Source organism: Callionymus lyra, chromosome 6, assembly GCF_982586985.1.
Source record: "Callionymus lyra chromosome 6, fCalLyr1.hap1.1, whole genome shotgun sequence".
NCBI lineage: Eukaryota > Metazoa > Chordata > Actinopteri > Syngnathiformes > Callionymidae > Callionymus > Callionymus lyra.
Window position 1 is genome coordinate 30,791,998 of NC_141823.1, and position 27,615 is coordinate 30,819,612.

General features: G+C 36.9%; 1 protein-coding gene across 4 annotated transcripts in view; it reads left to right on the forward strand.

Annotated features, from left to right (window-relative positions):
- LOC148078172 (calcium-activated potassium channel subunit alpha-1a-like) overlaps window positions 1–27,615 on the forward strand; it is an 85,013-nt gene that overhangs the window by 15,942 nt on the left and 41,456 nt on the right. For all 4 annotated transcript variants that reach the window (XM_087792736.1, XM_087792735.1, XM_087792739.1 and 1 more), the window contains exons 2-3: window positions 3,291–3,434; window positions 26,695–26,756. In XM_087792736.1, coding sequence (XP_087648862.1) covers window positions 3,291–3,434; window positions 26,695–26,756 — 206 coding nt within the window. The remainder of the gene's footprint in view (window positions 1–3,290; window positions 3,435–26,694; window positions 26,757–27,615) is intronic.

Genomic DNA, 27,615 nt, shown 5'->3' on the forward strand with positions numbered 1-27,615 from the left:
TAAAAATGTTGGATGTATTAACTGAAATGGAGATGAAGTCATTGCTTAATTCATTTCTTACGCTGGATGTCAATATTTATTTTCTGAAACTCATGTACTCCTGCATGTTAGAATCAAATAACAATTACACTAAACACAGAGTAAACAACGTGTCAATGTCTAAGATCCACATTTTTTGTTGACAGTCGTGGTCTGGTCTAGCTTGGATCTGTTTGTCATACATTAGTCAGAAAATATAATATCAATATTTTACTTCATGTGGCTTGAGGGCTGTTTCAGTGTTCCACTTTTAGTTTAAAGATTTGACTTTTGAAATTGAGTTTGACTCTGGAGGGTCTATATCTGTGAGGGGTCTTTTTTTACATGATCAAAAAAACCCACGTCCATTTTACCACTTCACTCCACACCTCTTTCTTTGCTGCTCCCATTACAGCCTTTTTAACACAAATGCATATTTTTTTTAAGACACAGAGCTTCAACAGCCTGTTAAAACTATATGATGATAATTTCCATCAATGGCAACAAAGGGAGTTTACACAAGATGGAGGACACGACAGAAATCCATAATTATCAAAGAACGGAAGAACAGAAGAAGAAAGCAACTAATGTGTTGATTAAAGTGTTTCTCAAATTGATTTTAGACCTCATTTTTCTGGGTATTAAATCTTATTTATTTCATCTGCTTCAACCAAGGGGGATTAAAAAAGTAAATTCCTGTGTATGCACTTAAAAAACAGAATCTAAAGAATTTTAATCAAAAAATTATCAACCTGAAGAAATAAGTCCAGAAGTCCAGTGAGAGGGCTTAGGGACTCATAACAAAAAATGTCTGATAAAACCTGAGAATTAACGATTTTTTTAGGAGCCTTAACCAAAACAGATCATAATAGGTTGAACACAATGTATCTTTCAATTAGTTCAAGTAATTGATTCGGGCAAAAGTAATGTCAACTTTCAGGTCTATAAAGCCAAAGTAAACCGTAACTAAGCAAAGGTAATTTTTTTTTGACCCTAGCAGAAAAGACATTTGCAAATTATCATGGTGACTCATAAAACAACACAAGGCTCGCTCCAGGAAATTTCTTTATTTATCTAATAAAATAATATGTTTTTTATTGAAAAAAAAAAAATTAATTGAGAATACTGAAACGGATAAAAACATAAGCTGTTTTTTTCAAATCGTACACATCTCACTTTTTTATTATTTAACCTAATAATATTCACCTTTGCTGTTATTTTTAATGTGCTTTTCTTTTTCTTCATCTTGGGATATTGTAAGAAATAAACTCTCCTCCAACCTTCTGTTGAATCCTCAGCCAGCCCAGATTGAAATTCTGTAAAACAGATGCTCCTGCATAAATTATGAAGTTCAATCACTAGTGTGACAAATTGATGGTAATGATGATCTGGAACGCGTTCGTAATAAAACAGGATATCATTATCAGGGACTGGCAAGAAGTGATAACAACCCATGAAATATTTCGCCATCTGCTTTCTTTTTTTCTCCTGTTCAGTCAATTAAAACACAGATACACATGCTAACACATATTGATCAGTGGTGTGAAACATTATAGAAGCCTTTGCAGCATTTTTAATGTCCCAGTTGGTGTGTTTATAGCATAAATGTTGAAGACATGTTATCCAAGAAAATGGTCTTTATGGTTTACAGAAAGTTTCACACAAGCAAAATGTAACTTTAACTAATTTAACTTGACTTTGTAACATCAAACTGGTTAATGTGAACGTTCTAACCAATTCATGTCAGTGATTGAAAAGTATGTGAGCAACTCTTCTGACAGTTACGTGACAGACATCATTTGGACAGATTCTGCAAGATGAGTAGCGGAGCTCCTCAATTATAGGGAAACATGATTCTTCCGATTTTGGATAATGAGCAGTATGTAAGTAATGGTTCATGATCTGAGAAATCAGCGATCCGTTTGCGCAATGTCAGTTTAGAGGAAAAAATACACAGAGCTTTGTAGTTGTAAGTTAGTGTTGAGCATGGTGTTAAAAGTCCTGGAAAATGTTGGTTCTCCATTAAAACTCGCAGTATATCACAGATAACTAAAGGGTCATGATTCAATTGTAAATAGAAGCAGAAAAAAAAAATCTGAATTGGTTTTGCCGTAAAATGAAGAATTGAGACAGGTCATTGTGCATGTATTTATTTAGCAGGTTTCTTTTAAGTTGGTGAGTTTAATATATGTGTATTTCTTTGTTGATCTAGTGATGATGAAACTGTCGACATGAGTTTTTATCAACATTTACAACATTTAAGAATGACGAATACTTTCCAGTGTTTAAAAGATGCATCACAGAGTATCATTCCATCTTCACCAAAAATAGTTGAATGAATTGAGTTCGCTTTATCTTCTTTGGTTTTGCCATTTATCGTGTTTTATTGACCGTACTGTTGGACACTTTAAGCATGCCACAGTCACATCTGTTTGCTCAGGATCGAATGACACCGTAGCTAGTGTGTGGTGTGTGTAGATACATGTAGTGTTTAATGTTTTGTGTGTAATCAGTCTCCATGTGTACACACTGGGGCGGATACAAAAACACTTTTACGGCCATAAAGTGTAAATACTGAATCTTGAGTGAGTAAGTCTGCAAAACATGTTGAGTGTTTAATGGGAGCACTGGGATTGACTTGAGTTAGTGAGCTGGAAAACTGCAAATAAACAGAGAAGATATAGGTGTGCTGGGAATTTACTATCTTTATATTTCTGTCCTTTTTTATGCTTAATTTCCATTGAGAATACGTGGATAAAAAGTGGCAAGATATTTCTGTACATGCAAAGGATTTTTACATGTATCATCTCAAATATTCTACTGCTATCAAACATGGGCAACAAAGCAGGAAGAGGAGGCACCAGGAGGGAATGATGCGTGACACCATTAGACGCAGAGAAGCAGAAGGAAGTCGCAGTCGTTGAGGAGGCTGAGTCACATCAGCCTGAAGGTTGATGGACGGTTTATCTGGGAGCGATGTAACCTGTACATCCTGTCTCCATTTCCATCTAGTGAATCACACAGATCAGCACAGACCGACACCTGTCGGACAGACTAACAGAGCATCAGGCAACCCACTCACCTGGAGCTATGCAGCTGCCATGGATACTGAACAACTGTCTAGATGTGCAGTCAGGTGCAGAGTGGTGGTCACAATAACTATATATGAAGGGATGAATTTTAACTGCCAGTGGTCAAAAGTTGATTGTGACCACATCCCTCTATTCACTTCTTGATTGTGTGTCTTAATAAAGTGTTTATTATCCTTTTAGGAAGTCCATCGGATCACCACAGCCGATGGCCACAAGCGTGCGGACAAAGACGACCCTGCGGCCAACGAGGTCGGCTGGATGACCTCAGTGAAGGACTGGGCTGGGGTCATGATTTCGGCTCAGACTCTCACAGGAAGAGTGCTCGTAAGTAAACGTGTTTCCCTTCATGCTAAAGTATTATTGACACTGGCGGGAAGTATTGGCAAGAATCTACTGACACAATATGTATCATGATAAAAGGGAAAAGATACGATATTTAGCAATATATTTCTAATCGGTAGGAACAAGGATATATTGTAGTATATTCAGAGAACTTGACTGTGCTGTGCGGAATTTACAGACCTCATGACTCTTGATGTAACTGTTTTTACTTGTTTTTAAACCATAATTTGCCCTAAAATGACCCCTGAAAGTAGCTGGATTTGACTGTATCCTCTTGTCTTCAGTCATCGCTGAGATACTGCTGGATTAATTGTTCCTTTAGGTGCATAGGAAGTAATGAGTACATATTTAAAGAAGCTTGGAATGCTGGGGTTAATTCTGAATAGAAAAATCCAATTATTTTATTTTACACACTGTTTTTAACTATAAATCAATAAAAAAAAAAGATTAAAAAAAATTGATACAGTGCTGTTGATCCATTTACATTGATACAGTTTCATGACAATAAATATTGTGATAAATCGTTTGTTGAGGTTTTCTCACATCCCTGATTGACAGTAGATGAACCTCCATCATAGTCACCTCCAGATCTTTCAATGGAAAGTCCTTGATTTCAAGACTGAATTGAGTCGTTCCTGTCTTGGACAACAGAGTTGGAGCAGGAAGAGGAAAAGGTTCATTTGCTTCATAGTGTGTCAGCTGAGGTGGTTGCCATGGCACCTGAAGCATGCAGCCTTGGATTGAACGCTGCGCGATGAAGTTGATGTTCGAGGTCAGTTATATGACTGTCAAACTCTAGACATGATGTGTCTTTCCTCCTGAATGGTTTTGTTAATAGCTTTTGGCACGGTGGGATTAGAGCAAAGTTGTGATGAAATGTAAATGGGCTGAAATGAATTGGCGTGCCAGAGCTTGCTGCAGTGCTTGAGGGACCAGAGCCCACTCCTAGTTACCTTTCTAAATAATTTGGTGCATTCAGCTTCTCGCTCAGTGAAGGGATGTTTTTCATTCCATTTATAATTCCACTGGTATCTGGACTAACAATTAAACGAGCCTCTAGATGCATAATATAGTGTTGAAAAATGTTGATATATTGTTGATAATATAACGTAATTTTTTGTCTGGATGGGTAAATTGAAGTGCTGAATTAGATGTTTCTATTGTACTTTAATGGCTTTTATCCAAATAAAGCTAAAAAGCTTTGGTTTATAAAGAGTCTATTGTATAAAATATATATGTTTTTGAGCAGTGTGCGAAAATGTAGTGTGTTATGCACACTCTATTGGTGCACTTGAACAGCCAGACCATTTAGTGTAGATTGATGGACACTTTCCAGCCTCAACAACCATCTTACTGACGTAGATGACCTGATGTCTAGAGCTATGTGGCTAAAATGGCTACATCACTACTTTGCAAATTTGCAAAGAACACAGTTTATCAGGTAAAAATATGTATATACACGCATAAATTTTCAGCAAGTAGGATGAGGACGACACGTCTTCGGAGCAGATATCAGCATACATGTCTTGAGAGAACACTCAATATAACACAAAACCACACAACAACAATAATAACACAATGAAACACAACTTAATAACTTGTTTTGGTTGGAGAAAAGCGCTTTCAAGTGTCGGGGATAGTGTTTCTGCGTTAAAAAGTAGTAGAAGAAGAAGCTGTCGAGTCATTTCTGGTAAGTCTGTTTGATTTGAGACAGTACTACTGTGTCGCAATTTGCACACTGTGCAAGTAAGTGCACTCTCTTACCGTCTATTGTAAAGCAGTGCACTTAGAGAAGTGTATCGGTTTGGGAAACACCATCAGTGTTGAGGTAGTCATTTATTTCTGACTGTTAAAATGATTCTCTGTGTTATTCACATTCTTCTTCCAAGATTATGTCTTAGAGCAGAACATAGTTTGAAGGATTGTGTTGTCGAATGACTTACATAAAGTGACAGTACCATAGAATTAGTATGTCTAGTCCTGCTTTAGTACACAATAGTTTCTTAAATTCATAAATCAGCTTTTCTGTCCACTATAACTCCTTGAGAACCAGTTCCAAACACTGGTGCTGTGAGGGTGCAGAAAATTCTTAGCAAGTTCTGAATGTGAAAAATCGGTTCCTGTCCTGAATCTCCCTGTTTTGATTAGTTTTTGTCTTATGCCCACCAACGCTCCTCTTACATCACATGCGTGTGTGTCTGTGTGTGCAGTGCTGTGTCTCAGCGAGGCCTTTACACACATCCATTTAGTGAGTCTGTAACCATGGCAACCACAGCTTAGCTAAACACAGCAGATGTGTGAGTTTGTATGTCAGGCTGTTCGCCGGGCACATTCATCTCAGTCTCACACTGTTAGGGAGGGAATTTAACTGCAGGTTTTAAGTTAATGAGGTGATATAAGGTTTGTCAACTGTAAGATCCTTCCTAAGTCCATTATGAATATTTATAAATGTGTGAACCTAAACAGAACGATGGAGCTGATGAGATATATTTGAAACTCAGCAGCGTTCAGGATTTTATCAGAGTGTATTGGCAAGTATCTTGATGGGATATGTATCACCATGAAGGGGCAAAAATCCGATCTATTGTGATATTGTGTATATAGTGTCTAACAGGAAGGAGCTGCCTCGCAGTTAATAAAAAACTCAGCGAGAAGTCTGACATGCTATAGTAGGAGGACTCACATTTCCCCGATCCTTAAAACTCTACATTGTCTGCCAGATCCTTTTAAAAATTATAATTCTTGGTTTTAGAGCTATTCATTAGCCACCTTACATCGGTGATCTGATCCAACCTTACACTGAAGTATAAGTACTCGACTTATCTATAGACTTTTCTGTAACGCAGTATAAGGGACTCTGTAGTATCTGCAGACCATGAAACTAAAATGCTTTTAAGAAGCTCTTCATAGTCTCTGATTGGTTGATTATCAACTTGTTATTGAACAATGAATGATTTGATAAACAAATGAATAATAGAAATGTAAGAAATTGCACTATGGGAGGGAGAAAATTACATGAGAATAATAATCAGATAATTTGTTGCACAACTTTGTAGCAAATGCATGAATAATGCATATTCATATTATTTTAACAAATGTTTGTTTCATGGAGAGTGTAAACGTGAAACGTATCCTCTCCTTTCCCATTTATCTTTGCTTTAATTAGCATGTATTGAATTATTAACGTGTACCTGCAGAAGAAGAGAAGAGATCTGCGATCAAGAGAGCGCAGAGACAAAGGCCAGCAGTACACAAGCTCCCTTCAATGCGTTTTGACATCCAGGCACGATAACCTCATATCATGATGGTGAGATACAATATTGGACTTGCCAAATGTGTAAAAGCAGTGCCTCTCTCAAAACGTTTGCACCCGACACCTTTGAACGCTAAAATTATGGAGTGAGATTACTGCCACCGATTTGAGCGCGTGTGTCTTGGTTGTTGTATACTCAAAACATTTTTTTTTGCGCAAAATCACTCTGCTGCGCGTTCAACCAGTCATACACACGCGCTCAACATGTCATACTCACACTCTAGCTGTCATACACACGCTCACTTTTGCACCCTCAACATCTGTCTGCTCACAACACTGCAACTTATCTTAAGCTAGTTTATTAAAATAAATTAAAATGTTTATTAAAATAGTTTATTAAAATATGCTCATGGCGTGGAAGAAAGTCTAAACAGTCCAAGTTGATTGGTTGTTGATTTAAAACTGATTACAGATTGTTGTCTCAGTAGGTTCTGTTGAGAAAAAAAATGTGCCATTAATAAAGATAACAAGAAAAATGTAAGTTTTAGTTTTACTTATGTTATTCATTGCAAAAAATGGTGATGGTAAAATGCATTGGTTGCACTTGAGCAGATGTCCTTTAACTAACAGAAGAAAAATGAAGAATGTTAATTTAAATAAACTTTAAAGATTGCTTCAATAACACTTACTTGGGGCTGTTGTGCATAACTATCATGCTCCTGTAACAATATTATTATTGAAAATGAGATGGAGTCTACTGACTCCTTTAAGAAACATCTTAAGACGTTTCTATTTGTTCAGGCTTTTCCTTGATTTTCTGGAACTCCTGTGTTGTTCTCGGTATTATCTTCATCTTTAAAGTATATACTTTTTTGAGTATTGTTTTGATTGTTAAAGCGCTTTGTGACCCTGGTCTGGAAAAGCGCTATATAAATAAATATTACTTACTTACTTACTTACATCTCACTTTCACTTATGTCGAGTGCACAAGACTTGTGTTGTAGGCCATAGAGCAGTCAAATGTTGACTGCGCAGCAGTGAAGTTGAGCGTGTGTATGACAGCTAGGGCACTAGTGATTTTGTTAAAAAAAAAATGTTTTAAGAGTACAACAACCAAGACACACTCACTCAAACCGGTGGCAATAATCTCACTCATGTAAAACCAGAACAAAGCAGGGAGAAGAGAATTTGACAGACTTTGGCTCATAATTGTATTTTAAAACAGATTTTATACAACAAACTCTGACTATTAATAATGGTTTGTGAAACTTGTATTCAGTGTAAGACATATTATAATAACTTAAGTGCATTTAAATGTTTTCTCAACGAATATTTACATTTAACATTCGTGGCGAGCAATTATATTTAACATTTTGTGTATTTGTGGTATAAGTATTTCCCTCTTACTTACTTATATTAGGAAGTATGTATATACTAAAATGAGCATGTAGCTCAGGGACTTGTGGACCTGTTTCATGTTATTGTGGTTCAAGTTGATGGTGTAGCAGATGCCATCATTTATATCTGCAACAATGTCTACTTTAAAAATCACACTGAATTTTGGTGAAACCTTCTCAGTTCACTGTACTAGGTTTTATCTGGGGGTTTATACATATCTGGGTGTGTTTAATTGTTATATTATTGGTTTATTTTATTTTTTTTCAGTTTATTTTGTCGTTGTTTACTCATACAAAGTTGAATTATTATGCAGTTTTTTTTTTTCCATTTTTATCTTTGAAGAGATGGTGCTGGCTACTTGGTCACCTGTTGACTGCACACATTTTTCTGTCAGACCAAAGGTACAGCAAAAAATACATATTTGTCAATTCTACAAAATTCAAATACAACATAATCATCTATAAAAAGGCACCCAAAAACATACAAAACGAATCCGTGAAAAAATCCATCAATAGCCTCAATCGCTGTTGAACTCTCAAAATTGATGTCAGTGCAGGCTTTTCTTTGCAGACAGTAAAGATCAAACGTTGGCCTTCAGGGTTATTTAACTATCAGGAAGACTCTGTGCTCTTTACTCTGCCAACATTTAACCAGACCTTACAGATTGTTCAATCCAAACACTGGAAGTCTGCGTGGACTAAATCCAGGCCAGCAGCTCACCGTATGGGAGGGCAGGGTTTCCCCCAGATTGGGGACATGGAAGAATCCCATCTGTTTGTTTGTGCTTTATTGCATTTCCCCTCCCCCACACTAGCTTTTGCATTACAAGACCACTGTGTCCACCATGAAAATTAAATCCCTTTTTTTTTTGCTCAGATCACAACAAACACAAACTCTGGCAGGAGATAGGAGGCGTCCCTCTCTGCATCTATGTTCCCTGTTTATCATTTTCAACCGACTCGAAATGTGATTTAAACGATGAGAGCCTGCTGAGTGACATTCAGCACTCGGTGCTCATTTACGAGGGTCCACAGGATGTGGCATGCCTATTATTTTGACCACTGCCAGAGTTTCTATTAATGGAAAGCGGGAGCTGCCCTCCATTTGATCCACAATCTTTTTACCTCAAGTGCAGTCACAGGTGGGCTGCTGTCAATCAGTACCTCTTATGCCCATCGCTGTAATATTAAATACACTATTATCATATGCTAATACTAAAATAAATAGGATTTAGATATACATTTTAATAATAATAATGATAATCATACTACTACTCATAATAACACTTCTTTGTATTGTAGTTTTTCGCTTTTTTTGGTATGGGTTGAGAACCACTGTCCTGTTTTAATGTTATGTTTGATTTTATTTAATGGAAGATGGTCCAGGAACAGAATATGGATGGAAACTATGAGGCTATGCTAAAACCCTTCTTAGGATAATGCTTCAGGCTAATGCAAACATCACACAGTCTCATCTTTGTTTATTTATGTTGTATTCATCAGAGTTTATAGTCCTGTTTGCTCTCTTGTTTAAACAAAAAAAAAAAAGAAGCAACTTTTGTTTTTTACATTTGGATTCTGAACTGTTACCATTGTGTTGTAATTTAAAAGTCAATTAGCTATTTAAAATAGACTGAGGCACATGTGGAATTACATGACGGCACGTGAGTTTTGCACTTGGTGAAAGTGTGGTTTTTCAGTGTCATCCAGCAGTGTGACAGAAATAGAAGATGAGAGAAAATGGTTTGACAAGTGCTGGTGAGAAAGAAACAACAACTACATGAGTTTCAGGCACCTGCTGACTAAAGATGAAACAACGTGTTATCCAGCGAAGATAAGAACAGAACTGGAGTGCTCTTGTATATCGACCAAAGATGTGACGTTTAAAGGTGGGGAAATGGTGACCAGTACGGCAGGAGGGCACTTTCATCAGGCGCTCTGACTCACCTCGTCCTCTGAGGCTCTTGTGATCGTGCTGTGACATGAAAAAGCTTTTTGTTTAACAAGAGAGAAAAAATAGAGGGAGCTGAGATCAGGAGCAATTCTCTTTTTTTGCCTCCCTGCCACACCATCAGTGATTGTGGCAGTAAAGCCTGATGGAAGTGCTTTTCATTAAAAATGTGCCTCTATTACTGCTACTCAGATTGAGTTCACTTCAGGTCCAAAGCACTCGCTGTGTGTGTGTCTCCTTGACTCTTGGCCGTGTTTCTGTGTGCTGTTTGAAACAGATATACCGACACACCCCTTGGCCTTGTGGCAGAGGCTGTTTGCCACCTGTGGAGTCGTGTGCCGAACAGATCGAGTGCAACTTTCACCACGAGCAGCAAGAGAGTGGACAATGTAGCAGCGTCACTTGGCCGACGGCCCGCTGGAGAGTCAAACTCTATTTCGAGGTGACAGCAGCTGACTGCTGTGTTAGGATCCTTGAAAAGGAAACAATGCTTTCCAAGCAGAATGTGCTGTTGCATGTTGCATTTAAAATAAGGATTCAACCCAATTGTAGAGAAAAAGATTAGCAGTTTACAATACCAATGATTTAACTTTAAAGAATAGGTTTCCAAACCATCAGTCGCTTACCTTAACTCTTTTTTTCCCTTATATGCTTAACTAACTGCTGAGTGAAAACTGATTCCTGAGACGTTGAACTCAAGACCAAGTCCTCCCCGAAGTTAGCGGCAATGATCTCAGGTGGGAAGATGAATCTCTGTTCTAAACAACCTGCATTCTCAAGTCCAGGGCAGTGTCTAAGAATGATACTTTCTTTTGCCTCTAGGATATGACCTTGCTAGAAGTTGTCCTGCTCTCACAAAAAGGGTGCTGTTCGACTGTCTAGGCACTAATGGAGGGAGTGCATTGTAGTCAGTCTCCTCCTGTCCAGGATGATGGCCAGTTGTCATTGTACCTGGTTGTGTCTCCAGGTAAAGCGGCTTTGGGACAAACTGATTTTGCAGTCAGCGAGGATGTGCCTCAGTGTAGCCAGGGTTTGGCAAAGCTACTATTAGGATCGCTGAAACGGCTTCCTTTCAACTCCTAAAGATTATTCAACGTGAGCTATTTTCCCAGCTTTTAGATTGGCCCTGTTTGGAGACTGTCTTTTCAAGCATCCTTTTGTTGCTGCACGTAAGAAACCACTAGCTTTCTCGTCTGATGATGAAGCATAGAAGTCGTTTTCAAAACCTACTTAGATAAACAATTGTTACTTTAAAACATCCAAAGCCTTATCTTCAATAATTAAACATGTAAATTAATTTTTCACATCTGTATACTCTAAAGGGCTGATAGCTAAAATATTCAGTGCTCTAGTGAGCAGAGTCAGTAGATGAAGATACTTACTTAGTTACTTACAATACTTAAGAAACCATATCAGAACAACACAAGTTACCCTGAATTCATAACTAGGCATGTGCAAGGAAGGTGAAGAGAAGAGTGCAGACATGGGTGGAGATAACTTCAAGACATCTTCAGTAGAGTCGCTAATTTGTCAACACCATTAGTGATATACGATGTCTGAAAAATAAACACTAAGCTAAAGTAAAGATGATTGTGTAAAGGTCAAGAAAAAATAATATAATGATTCCCTATAAAAGACATGCAGAAGACAAAGACAAGACAGCAGACTTAGAAGAGTTGAAAATGTCCATGCTTTCATTGAGAGTTACTAAAAACAACAAGATTAGAAATGAGCTAATAAGAAGCCCTTCTCTATATGACAAAGTTAAAAAGGCCATGATTAGGAGGCATTGAGATGAAAAATCAGAATTTCAGAAATGTACCTACCTGGTAAAGTGAGATGTCTGGTCAAAGAATAGATGAAGGAGGACAAGAAGTGAATAGAAGTTACCTGGGAAGCTGCTCAAGATACGTTAAGACTGGAAGACATGCTGAGACAATAACTGATTTGAACACTTTTACTAATGTATTTTCACACTAGTACAATATAAATATGTTTAAGTGACACATCCTTGTTCACTGTGTACAAATCTGAACTTCCTTCATTCTTTACCTTTGTTAGTGATGGAGAAGACTTTCCTTTTTTCTTGAGACCTAATTGAGATTTCTCTCTTCACTCTCATCACTTAATACATGCAAAAGTCAGAGGGGTCAACTCTCAAGTCGGACTTGGATTAAGAGCAAATTAGCCTATTAGGTCCTCTGTTGCTTGACATTAAGAACTAATTTAATCACAGCTGACACTAAAATGTGATTTGTAAACTAGCTATGGGCCCAAATTGGAGTTCCTTACATCTCTTTCCCTCTTAGACTGTGCTGCAGCCGCACTTCCAGCAGTAACTATTCACACTGCTGCTGCACTCTCGGAACGTCCATTTCTGCAGACATTCTTCATGATTAGAATTTTTGTACGTGGGAGAAATCTTCCTTTCTTTTGTGCTTCATACAGTCTCTTAGAACAGAGTGATCAGTGTGATCTAGGCAGTTAAACATTTGTATTTATTTTTGAAAATCAATTTTCCATATCAATGAGGCTGTTATGTTCGCCTCTTCCTTGATGGCAAACATGCTTCTGAAGCGTGCGGGTGGTCCGGCACTTGACTTAAAAATGTTGGGAATTACAACGCCATATATCAGCTGTGCCCGCAAGTGAGAGGCCGTTTCCATCCAAGCTCTTACGCTTCAGAGTGAGAGTGCTTGGGTCTGTTCCAGGTTGGCTTAAATCATGGCAGAAGCCATCATTTGATTTTTTTTTTTTTTTGCTCCGTGAAAACAAAATACAGAAAAATAATAATTCCAGGGCCTCAAAAATAATGCGTGAGACTCTTGCAACAGGATAAAAGTCTGTTCAGGATCGTTCCGGGTCACTGAAACTCAGCCAGAAAAGAACTATTTCTGTGGCTGAAAATGACTTGTGAAGGTTTCTGTTGTGGTGAAGCGTCAGGAAGCCCAAATAGAGGTGGAGACTTGACCTGCAGTGTTGAGGGATGGCAGCATTGTTTTCACAGCTCAGATTAGTCGGGGCATAGATCAGCTCCGCAGCTATATACAGTGACGGCTGTCAAACAAACAGAGCATCAGGTTTCAAAGGGTGGGTAGTTACCTCTATACAACATGAAATACAAACTGACACAAGGTGTCGACCAAGAGGCCAAGACAGTCAGTTGACAGTCAATGTTAATTAGGCTAAGATAAAATAAGGATTTGTTCTTGAAGAAAAATATTAATATATAAGGATGATTATTTAATGTTTTTCTTTAAAAAAAAAAAGGGGGAATGAAAGCTTAAGACTAATCCTGATGCCATCAGTCTCAAAATTTGAATGATTTATATTTCAATACATTTTTTCTCTTCAAAAACAAATCACCGTAACACAAAAAGGCTGCAAAGCGTTTTGATAATTCATATGTTCCTCTGACTTCCTCGCTGCCGAAAAACATCTGACACGCCGTCGTCAACAAAATCATGATACAAAGGACAGTTTTCAGTGTGTTCTGTTGGAATCAGAAGGCAGACATGCTTGTAGTATTGTTCCGATCATTAGTTCCAGTGAGTTATGACTGAACGAAGGACTTTTTCCATGCTCTGCTCCTGTGTCTCCTGGAAAAGATGAATCCCCTAATGAGGCCGGTGGAGCTGCGGCAGTTCAAGCTCTCCTCTGGTGTCTCTTGTAATTAACAAAAACATGACACAGTTTCCTGCACAGAATATCCTAACACAATTGTAGCAACTTACATAACAATGTTCTGCACTTGTTTTTATGCCTTATGTGTTGATCAAATCATACAGAGGATTGGAATAATAACATAGTCTGAGAAGTTAATGTCTGGATTATTTGTGTGTAATGCATAAAGTTGTTGCAAGTGAAAATATTCATCTGTCCGAGGGGGAGGAATCAAAATCAATTGAACCTTGGTCCCAACCCAGCCCACGAGCTGTAGCAGCATGTTGGGAAGAAATGTATTTTTTCTTAAATTTATTTATGTGATCTAATGACTGGCACAAAAACCTCCAAATGGTCGTCACTAGTCTTCGTGAGTAAGAGGACATGCCAAAGTACTGGCACATTAGGAACCATTTTTTCAGAGCGAAGTCAATACTGTGTCACTTAATATGCTACAGAAGCTACTATGAAATCTTATTTAGATTTTACTTGTTGACTCCATTGAAACAATGCTTTTAAATAGCCTACTTTGTTTGTCCTCTTCTTTGTTTTTGGAGAGATGGTGATTTGTATCATCCTTTAAGCTAGCGGTTGCATCTAACATTGTAGCTAACACTGATCTCAAAAGCAACTTTGCTGATATGGAAGTTTATTTAATTTCTTTATTTCTTTAGGTTGGGTCACTTTTACACACATATCTGCTGTTTCTTGTGTGACTTTTACTATTACTTGTGCCCTCTTTTTTTACTCAGTCAAATATTTCATCTGGAGGTTTATTTCCTGCGACATAAAGGGAAATTAAAACATTACTTTTAGGTACTCATTCATTAATTTATGCAGGGACACAATGTTATAACTGAACACTCATAAATCAGCCTAGCAATTAAGCTGAAGGTCTGAGAAGACTAATGCATTTTGTGGTTGCTCTTTTGTCAACACTCCAATAATAAAGTATTGCTATTAAAGAAGCTGCTAAAACATCCGCATGTTTCATTATACTTATTAGAAGAAGAGAAGACATTGTCATTGTATTTGCCATAGTCAAACTCTTGACTATTTTTTATGCTCTTGGGATCAGCATCTCACCGTTGTGAATTATTGATGTGTTATTGTGTCTTGGATCATGTCCTTCTAGGACCGCAAAACACATGACAGGAAGGACAGTGACCTGTCTATTTTTCTGCCATTCAGCCCAACGTGAGTCACTCATCAGCAAACTGATGGAGACATGAGCCCATCTGTTTACTTCCTTGTCACTCACTGAAGCTCATGATGCAACTAGACCACTTAAGATGTCCAGTGATGACTCATCCTGTCAGGTTTGTCGTCCAGCAATCTGTTCTTTACACACATAATAAAAACTCTTGCAAGTAGATGTTTGATCAAGTTTCAAGACACATTCACTTAAAGGACATCAACGTTGTTCTTGTTGATCCAGCTTTATTCATGTTAACTCTCTTTGACAGACGATGGTTATCTCAACGTCCAGACGGTGAAGAGTTTACATTATCATTATGAACCTTGCTACCCTTGAAAGCAGCTTTTTGCTTCCAATCCACCCTTTTAAGCCTAATGGACACTTGTATGTTGAATCTTTTGACTCGACATGACAAATGCAATCAATTCCCACTATATACCGTTCTTAGATGGCTGCCTTCTGTTAGTGCCCCCACTTTTACTACTTCTTTTTGCCTCTTTTATTTAACGTGATAGTGTCTAATTAAGATATAATAATGATATCCATATTGTCCGTATTCAGGATCATGTTAGGGAGGATAATCTACAATCAGAGAGACGAGAACTGAAAATCTATTGACATTGTTATCTCTTATATATTTACTGCATGTTGATTCTCATTCATCTATAGTTACTCAGAATGTTCCAAACTGAGGTGACTGGGCTGTTTTTTTGTCCTATCCAAGATTGATGATACACAAGCTCCAATTGAATATATATTAGTCATTTCTCCATTGTCATTTATTGTTTATCTTGAGTATTAATCATTAAACAATAGTTGTCTTAATGAATGAAATATGTGAAATGGTCAAAGTTATCAATTCATGGTTTTTGATAACTGATATTAAAGTCATTTGTACCATTTAGGATCATGTATTTGAATGTGTTTGTGAATGTTATCTTTATTATGTTTGTACTCAGGCAACTAAAAACATGACCTTGGATGTTGGCGAGTACATAAGAACAGCAATAATTCAGGCTGACTATCAGACTCAGGATCTGAGCAAATGAATAATGTAGGTGCCCAAATAGTTCTATCTGGACGTGTTGGACTAAATAAATGATGCAGTCTTTGTGCATCAAAACAGAGATCCTTGTAAACAAACATGTTCTTGGTCGTGGCATAATTGATCGGGTTGTTATTATGTTATTTCTATTGATCATTTTTATTTAATGTAATATTTTTCTAGGGTTTTTAACTAACCCTTGTGTTATCTCTGGGTCAAGGTGACCCGAAGGCCCGAAAACAAATCTGTTCATGGTATCCCTTGTGTTATTTCTGGGTCAAGGTGAACGACCTCCCTGGCTTCCAGAAATACATATACAGTGGTGGAGGTTGTTCACCTTGACCCAGAAACAACAGGAGGGTTAAAGAAAGAGTAAAATTTATGAAGTCACAACTTCATCTTAGCGTTTAGGACTGAGGGTTTATTACTCTGCCACTTTATCATATGTTCACTGAAGTCCAACTCTTCTCTTCTCTACCTGTTCTTCCTTTGGTTCAATTTGTGAAGCTTCATAAAGGTCAACTCTTGAATTACCAACATGTCTGGAACACTGCTCGACGTGTTGTTAAATCGATGGGAGGATAATGGAGGATTTCAGAAGAAGTGAGTTAAGATTAGGGGTGAATGATTTCTGAAAATAATCTAATTGCAATTTTTTTGCTATTGGGATTTATTATGTGATTCTTTTTATGTCCTGTTTTCATGTATTTCTTTTCTCTAACTTAATAAAGAATTCATATAACATTAAAATAAACAATAGCTCCCAGCAGGTAGAGAATGCACAATTGATCTTGTCACTCTGCCATCTTAAGTCCTTTAATACAAAATAATAGTGTTTTGGCTTTGGTACTCAACCATACACGTCACCTATCCCACACAGCTGGTACAATATATAGATACATGTATTAGAGAATGAACTGGTCTAAAATCCAGGACTATTTGGTGAACTCTTTCACTGTTTGAATCTTTGGCTGGTGAAACGTTGTGATTGGTCGTGTAACCTATTAGTCGTTCATGTGCGTTTCCTAAATGTTTGGCATATCAGATCAACAGATTTGGTATATGGAATCTCTTTAGAGCCCCAGTGACTTCCTACCTTTCCCAAATAATCTTTTTATATGTGTGTGTGTGCTTGTGTATATGTGTGAGTGTGTGTGCATGTGTATGCGTGTTTGTGTGCGCACGCTGGGGCCAACATCGTAAACATGCTCATTTGCTTTTATCACCGAGGTCAGAGAATAAATTTTGCAGGCGCCTTGTAAACAGTGGTCATTGTCCGCAGACAGTGTTTTGTGCTACAAGGACAGAAAACTTCCTTGAGGTGAAGAAGTGACATTGTCAACTGTTACTTACAATTAAAGACCACTTTACTTATTTTCTAACCAAAAACATAATCAAACGCGATCATCATAAACTGATCATGATTTTGAACTAGCGTTCCTGAATCCTCAGACTTGGTCATTAAGAAAACCTTAGTGATTATTTCCTACAACTCCAACTGGCTCACTAATTTAAAGTGTGGTTCACGACCAGGGTATTACAGTTTTATTTGGGAGCTCTGACCCTTTTGTCCTTCAACCGGCCTGTTCTGTCAGCAGCATTCCAAATACTTTTAGAATAACTTTCTTAAACTGTTTCATTTTAAATCATCAACAAAATATATTAGATGGATTCATGCAGGCACATATTAAATAAAGACAAAAGATTCATTCATTCATTTTCTGTGCCACTTGTTCCCTTATTGGGCACACAACTATACAGCCACTCACACACACTCATACCTACAGACAATTTCCCAAAGTTCCCAATCAACCTCTGTATTTATTTGGACTGTGGGAGGAAATCAAAGAGCCTGGAGTAAACCCACGCAACACAGAGAGTACATACAATCTCAACACAGGAAGGTCACAAGTTGCCTCCCTCAAGAAAAAAACTAAAACAAAAAAATGACCGTTGACGCAAAATTTAAAAAGAGAAATGTTCGGACAATTTAGTGACTGAATAGAATTATCCTTATAAATTAATTTAAAAACAAGTGATACTATAAACTACATATCATAACAAATAACCGACAGGACTCTGGGATGGACTCAGTTTAAATATATTTTTTATTCTTAATAATGAACGACTGCTTTGTGAGTTTCTTTTCACTTTTCAAACTCTAAGAAATCACCTTTTCAACATGTCTGACTGTTCAACATTGAAACTATTGATCTGTATTCCTCAGACCAACTGTAGTTGAAAAACAACATCCAAACATTGCTTTGGCCGTTTCTTAAAACTCCTTTTGATATTTACCCGCAATAAACAGAGAGTTGGGGACATCGACTTGAAAGATTTGAGATTATTCAGAGTAAGAATTTTACATTAGATATCTTTAGGAAGGACTTATATACACACAATTCCTGGTTTTAATTTAATTTACATTAAAATCTAATTTTGTTTATATTCATGTGCGTACCATCAAAATATTGTTGATTGTGATCAACACTTACTGTAATCTTTGCTCAAATTAATTTATAAGACCATTACACAAACGATTGTATTTCCTAAATCCTTCAAATAAACCTGGACAACCACCAACATAAAATAGCTCAATAAATTCATTTTCAAAGAACAGAACACTGTTTTACTTTGAAATACTAACAAATGTTGCAATGTACTTATTCTATACTTAAACCCTATATATACTTAAATACTTTGCCCTAGTACACATTAAGAAGTGTGTGCTCCGTTGGCGAGAAATATTATGATTGGGATGAATCTTGTTGTGTGCATATTTATTACTATGAGGAGATATATTTGTGAAAGGATTCCTGTGGCTTACGATTTCAAAGTTACAGCACCATAACTTCAAAACTTCAGGTGTAAGGGAAAGAGAAACAAACAAGTAACTCCAGCTTTAAACCATAAAAATCCTTAATAAAGCTTCGTTTTCACAGTTTCATGTTTTTATATTGTATTTTGTCTTATGATTGAGGCTTTTGGGACAAGAATGTTGGACCAGCTGGAGCTGCCCGGGTCATTTTATTTCTGAAAGTTTCCGCGTCACAATTACTCTCAGGGAGCAGAAGGTCAGAGTATTCCGACCTGTTAAACATTGACACATTATTCTGGAAAAGAGTGGTCACTCTGTTCTTTTTCTGAAGAGAAAAACAGGATGAACAGATGGAAGGAAAGCCATTATGTGAAGATTGCATTTTTTGTCAAAATTAGAAGGGTCTGTGAACTCTCTCATCTATCGCCCTCTTCATTCAATGGTTTTTCATGAGAATTAGGAATATATATTCTCGTGTCCTCTGTTTGGAATATGCTGGAAAAAGAACAAGATATACCTACTGTCAAATCTGTTTCTGTAAAAACATTCTGTGGAAAAATAAAAGTGATTCATCAGTGGTTTGTTGGCGTTTGTGCTCAATCTAGACTTCTTTGTTTTCAAAACCACATATAACTATTTGTTTCCATACTCTACCGCCTACATGACATCGTGGTGTGAACGATTGCCGTGTTCGGTTGTCCGAAGTCGGTGAAACCAGGGATGTAAACAAGCATGTCTGAGTAGGTTTCATAGGTTTTGAGTAAAAAGAAAGATGGGGTAATAAAGAAGGGACTATGAAGTATAAAAGAATCTAGATTTTATTTTACCTTAGTTTTTCATATTATTTGGCATTCAAATTCAACAGAATAGATATTATATGGCAATATAGTTTCATATAAAGTATTTATGCATAGTTCTAAAAAAACAAGCACTACTCCATTTCTATTCGGGTTGTCACGATACTACAACTTTCACTGGTACTAAGGAACATAATCGATACCCTTTTCCACAAGGATAAACTCACATATTTCCATATTTAAAATAAATCTTTTTATTAACAATGAAAATTCAGAAACAACATATATTACAACATGTTACAATTAACAGAACCACATGTAAAATATTCATAATAGAAACAGTTCATTGCAAAAATAAACGCCAATGAAATAGGGTGGTGGTAGTGCAATGAATCAATAGAATAAACACCATGTTTTGAATTTTAAATCGAAGGGTCTAAGCCATGATGAAGATCAATACTTTTTTCTATACTTTTGACAACCTTATTTTCCCTGTAAATTTGCTTCACTCATGTTGTATAAATCGTGTTTAATTTGGTTGAAAAGGTATAAAGCTGCAAACTCTGGAGAGAGGTAAAGCTAGAGTTCGTCCCTCATGACCTCATTACCTACAACTACCTGCGGCTGTCCTGGATTGTGAGCAAGCCTTCGAGAAGAGAGTCACAAGTGGTGCAGAATGCCAAAAGGATACTACAGGTTGAAAGGCACAATGAGAGCCTTCACCGGCTGGAGCAACACTTTCTTCTTGACCTTTCATTACACTGCACTTCTGTAACCCTTAACCTAAATAATAGGACCCAGAAGCATCATTAAGAATTCATGTAAATTACACTGAGTTGTGTTGATGGTCAGCTGCTGTTGTGGGTGGAGCCATGTGTCTATAACAGGAAGTAGAGATACGTTAAACCAGTGGATGAAATACATCATTTACCAGTGACAGAGGAATTGATCTGTCAATCATCCTGGTTCTACTACTTTCATCAACCAACCTTTCAGATTGTCAGCGGGAAGTCAAGATTTGTTGCATTTCAAACAGGAAAGTTTGATTAATAATGCATGCAGCTGCTTTTTTGTCATTACAGAGGAGTCTGCGGTTGTGGGTTGACAATGCGATTTCACATCATGGAAATGAGTTTGGCTGAGCTCATTCATTATGAATACCCATTGGTTTCTTGTTCGGGGATGGCTTTTGTGTCTTTTTCAAGCAGATGAAAGGCAGACAGGTCACAGATAACCTGACATTGCATTATCAGAATGTTACGTTTGTTCTGCTTAATGACAGGACAACCTTTTCTCCTTCTCTTTTCTTGAACATAAGAGCTATTGATCATCAGTACACTTTATATTCCAGCTCTTCTTCCTTTCGTTTTTACTTATTGCTTTTTCTCTTTGTTCTCCTCATAAGACTCAATAAGAGTTTTCCAAGTGATTTTAGGTACTAAACACTGTTTATAATTGCTCCTTTTTGGTAATATAATTATCATAACTGATAAAAGCAGCTGTAAAAAACAAAACTATTTTATCAATCATTTTTATTCCGTGTATTATTTTTAATATACATAAGGATTCATTATTTTCTTGGATTAATATTCATGCATATAAAAGCCTGGATGGAATTTTTACAATGAAACGTTGAGGCATCAGTAAATACGATTGACAATATTATTTTGGGCTCCCACTAGTGTCAGAACAGTGTAACTGCAGTGTGATGCCTTGTCAGTTGTCAGAGTTGTTAGGTAAGGTAAGGTAAGGTAAAACTTTATTGATCATTATAAACGTGAATTTATAAACAAAAGCAAGTAAAATCTCTTGTGCCCTTTTCTTGTTTCATGTTCCTGGTAACTTAAAGGGCAACTAATGCAAAACCCCAACCCTCCTGACTCACTCACATGTTTCAAATGTTGAAATCCTCATCTCCAAGATCTAGTATGTCCCTCATCCAGATGATGCTTTTAATTTATTATTTTATAAAGTTCTCCCCCATCTGAAATCTCGGTGAACGAGAGGTTATAAGAGCGGAGTCCATTATGACGTAATAATGGTCTTCACTCCTCTTCCAGCCAGCTGTAATCATGCCTGCTTTGTTCCTACAATGAGTCCCTTAGGGGTGTAGAGTAATGCGATTGATGATGTATGGTGACAAACCTCTATGCTTGACCAATCACTCGCTTGACTTATTGTGGTTATGGTTAATGAAATTGAATCTCCAAAATAGCTGTTGGTTGGGGCTTAATTAAATTTTCTAATAAATCAAAAGAGAGTTTTCTCCAGGCAGGTTGTCAAGACATAGTTACGCAATGATGATAATCTTTAAAATAAAAGATAAAAGGATCTACAACACGAGTCACGACTGTTCCAAATTAGACCAAACATCACGGAAAACATGAAAAATATTGAACATCGTCAACATGGTTTGTGTTGTTGCTCAAGGTTAAAGGGTTTCACCCTCACCAGGTGTTTGGCTGTGTGGGTTTTCTGTTGACTAGCAGCAGTGGGCGTTCATGTTTGTGGAAGAAATATCTGAGTCACAGTCATACTGGGCAAATAAAGTAAGTGATGAGTTTGAATTCAAGCTCCTGTTGTGGCAATACAAAGAGCGCCCACATATTTTTTTTGAATGCAGTTGTTAGTTAGTCAATTTATTATCCTTTTAGTTCCTCTTCTCATGCCTCTAGATACAAACATGCATTTCTGTCACAATTAATATGTGCAGACAAAAGAAGAATCATTCAAAAGCTCAATTAAAGTAAAAAAAACAAACAGCCATGTCTACATTGTGCTGTGTAATCAATACAAATGATGTGTCATATTTAAAACTGATTTTATTCAATTTAATTATAACAATATTATTATCAAAATCATTCTAGACAAGTTTAGCTTTAACTAGTTTTTTTTTTTAATTTAATGAGTATGCCATTTGCCATCTAAGTTAAAAATTGCAAAAGTAGATTAATATGTAGACATTCGCATTCGTGACTAGACACATTCCAGAAGATATTCTCCCCCAAATGTAGTGCATTTTTGTAGGCTGCATTTCAATAATAATAAAACGATTGTATTTTTATTTTTATTTTATATTAATAGTGATTCTATTAGGATCAAAATAAAGAATAACTGAAACAATTCACCCAGCCATCTTTCACTGCTTGTAGAAGTAAGGTCGAGGGGGCAGCAGCAGATACAAAGAGAACAAAACCAAAGACACCTTTTTCCAGAAAATATAGTCGGAAATGACCCACAGTGAGTAAATAATAAAACAAAATCTATATATATACTGTATACTATAACCAGATTGTCTGGTTTCATTATTGGGGAAGACAATCAATATAACAAAAATAAAATATAAATATTTGACTAAAACCACTTCATACAAATTCACTTTAATATCAACCACTAAAGACGACGCAGGTCTTCTTATTATTGTGCATGTAACCTTTTCTTTGTATGATTTTTATTAAAGACAGATTTTCCAATACCTGATGCTGAAACTAAAATAACTCGTACAATCATGAAGGTTGCAGCTGCTCTTAGGCGTAGATGATGATGTTTGATCCTTTTTCTTTATTATGAAGAGCCTCTGAGGCGCGGTAAGATTAATAGAGAGAGAAGGTTATTATTTCTAGACTTGATTCTTTATCTATCAATCATGTAAGAGAGAAATGTAATAATTGAAAATGTCGTTGAGTGTAATCCTCCATCCTACCTTCACCCTGGCATTATCTGCTCAGAAAAACATCTACTTGATCCCAGAGTGACTTAGATGTTTCTCACTTGCGCTCAGGGCGTCAGATTCCTGTGACAGTGATGAAGTCTCTCTCTCTCTCTCTCCATCACTTGACGACTCCTGTATTGTTTAGCTCATGTTCAAACCTCACTGCTTTCCTCTGTTGGCAAACTCTGTTGACTTCTTTGCAGGATTCTGATATCTTCTGCATTGAGAAATGCAGCAGGTTTTATTTAGCTGTGGTGTTGCTGCTGAGGCCTCGGGCTGTGCTGGATCGCTGTGAAAGCTGAAGCCTCCTTGTGTCACCTCGCCCACTTTTCCGCTGCCAATTTACATGATGAGCTCCGCTCTTGTGTATTTATTTACACTATCGGGTGTACAGTAAGTGCCGTGTCGCTTAGTGACACCGACGCTTTCTTTTTGGTTTATTTATTCACCGCAGTTTGGAGATAATGTGAAGTTAGGGAGTTGTTGTCTTCACTCCTGCTACAATAACACTTTTTTATCTGAAGGTGGTTCACCGTCAGTAAGAGATGTGTGGCTGACTTTTGCTTGTGCAAATATCTCCCTGACAAACAACTGCACATGAGTGAGACATTGATCACAAATCAGGGACAGAGTGAAATGAGTCCACTTTTAACTCTAACAGTTGTGTGACCTGGGCTGCTCCTGAGCAATCGCACATAAATGCCGCCATGAAGTCTGTGTCACACGCCGAGATGTTTTTGTGCCCACAAATATCAACAGAGCCTTTGAAATGGTTCTGAGGTAGTGGTGGTGAATAAAACAAAGTTAAGGCGCTGATGTTGTTTCCAGGTTGATAAATGAGGCAGAACTTTCTGGAATCATGACTAAATCTGAAAATGTCTTTTTGATATCCAACGGAACTCTATTTCAACTCAAACAATTCATATTTAATAGGAAATTCAGCTTGTTCCAACAAGAGCAGAAGGAAAAGTAGAACACAAAAAAAAAGAAAGACCAAAAAAACAGATTGCATAACAAATAAAAAAGAGCTAAAGTGATTGCGTCTCAGTCAAATCTTTAGAAAAAAAAGCAATAGAATTGTTAAAACGCTTCTTGCAATTGAATCTTTAGTTTCCTGGGGTTACCACAAATTCCCCAAATCCCTTACTAATTTAGTAAATGTGTCAGTTAAATTAATTAAAGAAAAAAAATACCAAGAGGAAACATGCTGCCTTAAGGAGCCACCTCACTTTGAACAAAGTGGGCAAATGTATTTCCACTCCTGTGTTATTCTGTGTAAGACCCATGCAGGCAAATTATTTAAAATAAGAAGCAGGTTAGTTCCTCTCTCGGATGAAATCAACAAGAGCATTTGTCTTAGCAGGGAGATGAAAGTGGAGTTAAATATTAATGTGGATACGTGTTTGTGTTTAAAAAAGGAATTGTTAAGATGATGTTCTTCACAACACGTTTATCTTGGTGTCAGTGACGTTTGGTGAGGTTCATGGTTGGTGAAGCACTGACCTCTTTAGTGTCAGTTTTACAAGTATATAAACTCATTACTTATACCACACCTCTTATTCAAATTGCTAGTGGTTATTTCATATCTCAAAAGTATTCTTCACACGCTCACATGCACGCACACACACACACACACACACACACACACACACACACACACACACACACACACACACACACAAACACACACACACACACACACACACACACACATGCTCACACACATATACACACGCATGGTCTTGGGTGAAATCTTTAATAGATGATTTCTATGATTTTATTAGATTGACTTTACTTTATCATATGAAGATGGTTTAAAAAAAATATGAATTCATAAATTCATAAATAATTTATCCAAAAGTCTATTTTGAATTGTTGTGATATATTGAGGGATATTAGTCTACATCCTCCAGATCTTTGGCAGATTGTGGATGAATATTGATTTATAGCATCATAAACCTGTCATCTTTGACATTGACATTCATCAATTTATTTTTAGTATTCAGTATAATGTACGATCGTGATAAAGGATTACAAGGAAGATGCAGCCGATTAAACGCTCTTAATTTGAAAACCAAACGTTTATTTCCTCCTACTGGGGGGAAGTTACCGTAAAGTTTAGCGAGAACTCTCCAGACTTAAATTTGGCTCTAGTGTGAAGAATCCTGAGTGAGAGTTAGCGGAATGATGCTGTATTTGTATTAAAATGTTAAGTTACAATGACTTGATCACAAGTTGTTAGACGCATTGCTGTCAGGAACGACAGACCCACCTTATGTTCTTCTGATTGGTTAATATGTTGTAGGGCCTTCTGTGATTGGCTAGATTTACGCATAAGGACTAAAGTTTGTCATGAAAAGATAAATATTGAGTATTAAATGTGTCAGTATAAGTGTGAGAAAAACAAGATTTTTTTTATTAAGGGCTAAAATGTAGAGTTTAAATATTCCATTGTATTATTCTTAGCGTTATAGTCTTATATTCATATGATTGAAATTGAAACCGTTTCTGATCTTACCTTTATCTGTAAATGAAGTTCATATGCCTTTACATTGCCACACAAACCTCTGTTACTTACTAAATTATGAACATTATTTCCTTTAGTTTGAAATGTCTCTCCGCCTTAATGGAGATGTGATGTAGTATTTGGAGGCTCATTAGTTTGTGCCTCAAACTTTGCCTTTTCACTGCAGTTGTATTTCCAATCAGCGAAACTAAATAAGACCCTTACAAACCTTAAACTTTAATGGTTAAAGAAATCAGTCAGACTGTAGAAAAACAAGGCAAATAAATGTATCTGTGAGCACTATATTGGCGACATTCAGAGATACGGCAACTGGCCGGCGTCAATTGCATGTATGAATGCAATTTGTGACATTAAGACATGCGGCCATTACCCTGACCGCAAGTTCCTGCTTGGTATATATAATTCATAATCACTCTAGATCACAATATATGACTTTTGGAAGATTTAAAGCTGGACCACATATAAGAAGGATGTTTTTTCTTGTCATTATATTTACTCACATTAGATATTGATCTGATATAAATGGAAACTTGAGTTGACATGGACATGAAAAGCAAATAAAAGGGGGAACATTTAAAATAGTGCAGACATTTCACAAAGTGTACAACCTTGTTTGATGGCGCTCCTCATAAATATTGTTCATCAAGATTCTCTGCAAAAGATCCTCCTATCTCAAATGATTTATGAGAGGGCAAACTGCAAATCTAAATGTGAACTTGTGTGACCTACCAAATGGGTCAGATGAGAAAAAATGGGTCACCCCTATAACGGGCAGGAGTTAAAAGCAGGACAAGATGAATGTCTTCTTTCAAAGCATGTCGGAATGATAGAAAATACACATGAGTCATTTTCACTGACAGAATTCTTCTCTGTTCATCCAGGTGGTTCTCGTGTTTGCACTGAGCATTGGAGCCCTTGTCATCTACTTCATCGATTCCTCTGAGTAAGTATTGAGATTCATGCACAACATCGTAGGTCTTGTGTTACTCAAGGTCAGAAGAGTGAAGGTTCATACCAAGGAAGTTAGAATTCACATCCACCTGCACACTTCTTTATGTGGCCTTTTCTTATGTGCCACAACAGACATAAACCTATAAATCAGTGGATGATAAAGAGATGATTCAAATCTTCATGATCTAATAGCTTCAACAGCATTTCATGAGTGAAACCCAGTTCACAAATGGTACATTTCCGTCTCATTATACAGCAAATTAAACTTTCTACTTTTTTTTTATTGGCAGCTGGCTGTTTAAAGGACACACACATTACAGAATAATGAGTTCAGTATTTAGTATTTAATGAATTCCAAGTTTCTGGAATAAATACATGACCTCTTGAGAGTTTAAATGTCATTCTTGAATATTTTATTTGTGGGTACTCATATACTCCTGAAAGATTATGCAAAATTAAGTTTGGGGCAAATCAGTGAAGCAACCTCATAGATAAGGCCTTTCTGTAACATGAGCGAAAAAACGGACAAACTTCCAATACACATTAGGGCTTGTTAAACAATTATAAATTCCCCCCGGGCTCAATAGGGGGAAATATATGCCATAGTTGTGTAATTTCAGCAAGTTTGTATCCTATTTTGCCGCATTAGAGGCTTCACTATTCGGTTTTCAACTGGGTGGCCGAAAGAATGTACTACCAGCTGGACTAAAAAGGCTTCTTTCTCTGGTGCCCTCGATGAAATCACACTTGACCTGAAGGAATGCGTAAACAGATTTGGGTGAAAAGAAAGACGCGGAAGGAGGACACAATGATGGAGAGATCACTGGCTTTCTTGGTGGAAACTAGACCTT